The sequence below is a fragment of the Chanodichthys erythropterus genome, chromosome 17, assembly GCF_024489055.1.
Source record: "Chanodichthys erythropterus isolate Z2021 chromosome 17, ASM2448905v1, whole genome shotgun sequence".
Taxonomy (NCBI): Eukaryota; Metazoa; Chordata; class Actinopteri; order Cypriniformes; family Xenocyprididae; genus Chanodichthys; species Chanodichthys erythropterus.
The window spans coordinates 8,125,001-8,130,870 of record NC_090237.1 but is presented as its reverse complement, the minus strand read 5'-3'; the positions used below and the strand labels follow the sequence as shown (position 1 = coordinate 8,130,870).

Here is a 5,870-nt window from a genome sequence, read left to right as displayed (position 1 = left end):
TGGGTTTCCACAATCTTCACCACATTTCTGCTGTAAACGTAATTCCTGTGGTTTTATACAGTAAGAGAACTAGAATGTCTGGCCATGGATGAAGTGCTACGTGTATGTAACAATATACTATAAGTGCTTGGACATGATACGTGACAAACAAACACACTTAACCATACCCACCCTGCCCACCACCCCCAAACCCCCCCCTCCAAACCCCCAAAATTTCTTATAGGAAGATTAGTCCATGATATTTGCTCATGACTTGTGGGGGGAAAAAAATCTTTTGGGGCCTTTGCACGTATGACGTCTCTCAACTCAGTGTTGTCTATATATGGCTATGACCTTGAATTAATCATTTTTCAAGTGATTCTTTTTAGATGTTTAAAGACAATTTTTTTTTACAAAAATGAAAATTCTACACTGTTCAAAAGTTCTAATCTTTATTTTCAGTATGATCCCTCTGTCAGTCAGGGACCTGTGTACTGTGCTTTCTTATGTATCGTTTCCTTAGGAATGTCTTATTTGGCAACTTCCACCATGCTGCTTTTGTCCATACTTGCATATTCCTGTGTGATTTCTTAAATTGAGACTTGAAATAGGTGAGCCCATCTCCTGAGGGCCAAGCAGGACCAAAATCACCAAAGAGCCTTCTACCCAATGACGGCCCTGTATATTCCCAATTGTTCAGACCTCACCGTTGGCCCCTCTGTTTAAGTTGCATGAAGTCCTTCATATGTTCAGTATGGCTTTGACTGCTTGTCCAGAGAGAGGAAGACACACTAACAAATTAACAGAGAAAAGTCTGGAGAGGATTCCGGGAAGACTGTTTAACAAACCTCAAGTTCCTCTCTCAACGTTGTGCCCTGTCCTTTACAATCTCTTCCACCTCTCCTTTACATTTTTTTGTCTTTCTCCCTCAATCTTCATCTGTCCCTGCCGCCCCCCTCAGTCCGTTCATACAGAAGGGCAGAGTTGGAGGAAAGGTGGGTTCGGCTGGAGAAAAGCCACTAAAAGGAGGCAGAGATGCAATCCTTTGCAGGTGGGGAAAGAAAGCGGGGGTTTTGGCCAGGTGGTCTGAACGGTGCCCATCAGAGTGAGCTGTAGGCATCTCAGGTGGGGCGTAGCGAATGGTGCTGGGAGCGTAAAGACTCTGAGGCCCCTGTGGGCCAAGAGCCAGGGGGTGAAAGAGCACACGTCCTGCAGCCCCACTCGCAGTCAGTCTCTGCAGTAGCTCGAAGTCTGGAGCACGCCCTCCGTGGATGGACCGGTCATCTCTGGGCAGGGACGAGGCTGAGATGGGTGGAGACAGAGTTGGGGATGGTGGGTTGAACAGACCCTTGGGTGGAGCTTCTGTCGGGGTGGAGTTTGGAGGTTGGGAAGGTGGACTGCTGCCATTGGTTCCTACACTGCTGGGCTGAGGTTGGCTCCAACGCCTCCCAGAACCTACACCTACAGTTCCTATCACTTCTTGTTCAGTCTTAATATTCGACCCGGAGCTGGTCACCACACTCTTAAGATGCTGGATCACAGCACGGCCGTTGTGGATCTTACCTGCTCCATTGGCCCCGTTGCCTTGTTTCAGTGCCCCCTCTTCACTCTTCACTCGTTTACTGGTGGGGTTGTGGTCCCACTCGCTCTCTCTCTCATCATCCTCTTCCACCTCGCTATCGCTGGCTTGGTCTGAAGAGGTACATGGGCTGTCATCTCTCTGACGGAACACCTCAATCCGCCTCCTCGCCTCGGGAGGACCACTTTCAGCGTCAGACTGGTGCGATCTCTTCCTAGTACTCTCTGATTGGCTGGCAGCAGTGTGCGAAAAGGGTTCCTTCCCTTTGTGGTCTTTCTCAGACCTGCCTTTCAATGGCTGTGTCGCTGTGGAGCCTGGAGAAAAGATAACTCTGCTGATTTGGGCTGTTGAGTAACTCATTACCAGTGTATGGATGGATAATTGTGTGTGGGGCTTAGAGCGTACCTTGTGCCTTTGGAGAGGTATCACGTGGGGAGGAGCTTGCTTGAAGCCGCTCTGCCCTCAGGCTTTCTGGAAGTTGTAATAAGTCCAGAGGCATGTCTGGCAGCTCTGGTCGACTGAAAATACAGATAAAAGAGTGCAAGCGGTTTACCTTAGGGAGCTTTACACATTTGATAGTTTAAATGCTAAACCCTGCGCCACAGGTTAACAGTGTTCTCCAATCATTTACTATGGCTGAATCACACAACAGGAGGTTGCACTATACTGGTACCTCATATTCGGGCTGCACAATTAATCGCATTTCTAACCGCGATTGTGATTATAGATGCCACGATTGTATGTATATCCACTTACAATATTCTGCATGTTATCACGACTACTTCAGAGGGTAAAAGGTCAAACCCAGCACAAAAGAAACTAACAGTGACGTAAGTGTATGCTGATTGGTCGAACACATGCAAAACTCCAGCACCCACCATTTTTAAAAAGCCGTATACACAGCCTATATATTTACTCAACTAACTAACTCTACAAACATGGAAAACAGTGATGGATGGACCTCTCAACCTTTACACTGAGAAGAAAATCCAACGCAACTTTGAGCAGACCAAGACCAAGAAACATGATTATATATTTCTGCTCAGCTAGTGACATTGGGCATCAACCACACGGCAAAAGCTAATACTTTTTTATATACTGTCTACTTTCTGTGCATAACATTGCTATATAATAACAGTTCTATATAAGAACGTATTAGACTGGACTGTTAAACAGATCGTAAACTAATGAAGAAAGTGAATGCAAGCACTGTGCAGCTTATGTCACTTCAGAGTTCCTACTTGCGGTGCGAATGCAACCAGGAAAATGGCCAATATGTTTATTATTTTTTTTCATTTAAAGAAGAAACCAAACCAATGTACAGTTGACATTTGAGGCTTAATGCTATAGAAAAGCAATAAACAGAATCTAAACAAAATCAGGAAGAGTGTTTTCGGCTTGTTTTTTAAAAAAAATACGGCATGCAGTTGCTTCAAACAATGGTATAAAGCTTTTCAAAACATCTTTCAATGTAAATTGTGATAATTGTAATTAATAATCGCAGTTACAATTTCAAGGGAATAATCGACAATTATGATTTTTGGCATAATCGTTCAGCCCTACCTCATATAGTGCCTGTTCAAAAGATTTGAAACACTTTAAGGCATCATAGACACGCTCCCAACACTAAGCCAATATTTTTTACACTTTTCCACTGCATGGTATGGCTCGGTATGGCTCACTTTTAGGGGGTTTTCCACTGTGTACAGTACCTAGTACCTGGTTATTTTTTTAGTACCACCGTACCAATACTAAAATGTGCTGTGCAAACACTGCAGATCACTGGATTTTGAACAAGAGACACCGCTAGATTTAAACAGTCAGCAACAGCCACCGCAGTATCATTTTTTCACACAGCTTTTTAAAACGACTGTTGCACACAACTTAAAAAAATAAATGGCTGTATCGGGGTCAGTAGACGAAGTAATGACGCAACTATAACGTTCAGTCTATAATTTCACCATCTTTGAAGCGGTACTAAACTGCAGTAGAAGAGCAAACTGAGCCAAAGTAAAGCAAGCCCAGCCAAGTCATACCACACAGTGGAAAAGCACCTTTAGTCTGCTCAAACCCCACTTTCTTACAATCAGTTGCCCTGTAGGCTACATTTTTTCGGTGACCTCTTTAATTCAGATTATTTGTCATAATACAGAAAAATGATCTGACTTTCCTTGTTTCATCGCAACTTTAAATTCATGTGTTTGGCAAATTCTAAGACAGCATCTCATGTATCACACTGTTGCATAGTGTGTTCATATGTTGTATATATATATATATATATATATATATATATATATATATATATATATATATATATATATATATATATATATATATATATATATATATATATATATATATATATATTATATATATTTATCTCATCTTGTAGTTTATGTATGGTCCAGCATTTCTCTTCCTTCCTTTCAACTGTTGTTTAATTGTGCTCTATAAATACAACATTGATTTTGAAATTTTACAAGAGAATCTGAGAATGTTTTGCAACAAGCTCAGTGAAAAAAATAATCCAAGATGGCCGACAAATCAAGAGAAGTGCTGAAACATATCGATAAATTAGTTGTATTTGACCCAAAATGTGTGTGTTATGTGTTTTATACTTATATAATTGTTAGCTTGGCAACATATGCTAATGGAAAACTCTATTGGGATCAACTGTGAACATAACCGAGTCTCTTGTGCTGTGCATGAGAAACTTTGTTTCGTGCCAATAAATGACCTTTGATCACTATGTACAAAAGTTCCAAATCAGTCACAGGTTTCATGACATTTAGGAAGATTTTAACATAGCTATAGAGTTTCCTCCTCTCAGAGAATAACAGTGTGGTAAGAGAGGTACCCACTTCCACACACACACACACACACACACACACACACACACACACACACACACACACACACACACACACACACACACACACACACACACACACACACACACACACACACACACACACACACACACACACACACACACACACACACACAAACACACACACACACACTAGAAGAGCCCTTCTGAACATGAACATGGCTCCAGCAGGGTGCTATAGAAGTTAATTAGCTATCGTAATTACAAAGCTAATTAACTAAAACACCATTCAGCCAGAAAATTTTGACATCCATTTGGTGTAATTATATATCACCAGTCCAATTATCACTGAAATTCAGCCAATTTTTTTCTTGTTTTTGTCTGACTTCTTTGAACGTGTGTGTGTGTGTGTGTGTGTGTGTGATGAAGATTACTGTAGACAGATGGAGAGGAACAGCGTTTACAAGGGCCACTGTGGAAACTCATCACATTAACATATTTTTTTATACTGTAGCACAACACTCAAAAACACAAACACATAAGGTCACTAGGAAGCTGACCTGAGCACATAGTTGACCCAGATGACGTTACGCTCATGGGGCGCTTTGTGGTTAATGGACACGGTGGCACAGGACTGAATCCACAGATACCCTCCTCTCCTCTGCAGCCACCGATAATACCCCGTCACAACCTGCCCTTTCCGCAGCACTAAAAGAGAATGAAAGGAGTCAGATTAAATATTAGGTTTGAAAATCCAAACACCACATGAGATGGCAAAATAAGATATATTTCTTAAACCTGGATGTGAGTTACACAATTTGTTTATTTGGCTAGGGGGCGCTGTTGTCAAAATGTAAACAGCAGCTTCAGGCTCTTAAAGGTATACTTCACTCAAAAATGAAAATGTTGTTCCAAATCTGTAAGAGTTTCTTTCTTCTGTTGAACGCAAAAGAAGATATTTTGAAGAATATTGGTAACCAGACAGTTGACAATAGCCATTGACTTCCATTCAATATTTTTTCCTATTATGGAAGTAAATGGCAACTGTCAACTATCTGGTTACCAACATTCTTCAAAATATCTCCTTTTGTGTTCAACAGAAGAAAGAAACTCATACAGGTTTGGAACAACTGAAGGTGAGTAAATGATGACAGAATTTTCATTTTTGGGTGATAGGTAAAGTCTAACAGTTTGTTGGTCATTATGACGAGTTAAAACCCAAAAGCGTGATCAAGTTCATGACATGAAATACGTAAAAAATATAAATATTTGAGGGATCGAAAGGTGAAAAAATTAGAGCACAAATCCTGACAGGCTTACAGTCATCATGGCTCTGCCTGACGGTGTCCAGGTCTTCTGCATGGATAAAGTGGTAACAGGTTTGTCCAACCACCTCAGCTGGGCTCAGGTCCATATACTCCGAAATCCTACAAAATCCACACAAGGACACATAAAGGCCAGTTCACACTGAACCAACAGACA

General features: G+C 41.4%; 1 protein-coding gene across 2 annotated transcripts in view; it reads right to left on the bottom strand.

Annotated features, from left to right (window-relative positions):
- Window positions 1-292: 292 nt before the first annotated feature.
- npas1 (neuronal PAS domain protein 1) overlaps window positions 293-5,870 on the bottom strand; it is a 50,785-nt gene continuing 45,207 nt past the window's right edge. For both annotated transcript variants that reach the window (XM_067365471.1, XM_067365472.1), the window contains exons 9-12: window positions 5,709-5,815; window positions 4,949-5,096; window positions 1,964-2,076; window positions 293-1,872 (exon numbers count right to left, since the gene is read on the bottom strand). In XM_067365471.1, the coding sequence (XP_067221572.1) occupies window positions 908-1,872; window positions 1,964-2,076; window positions 4,949-5,096; window positions 5,709-5,815 (1,333 nt within the window). In that variant the 3' untranslated portion in view covers window positions 293-907. The remainder of the gene's footprint in view (window positions 1,873-1,963; window positions 2,077-4,948; window positions 5,097-5,708; window positions 5,816-5,870) is intronic.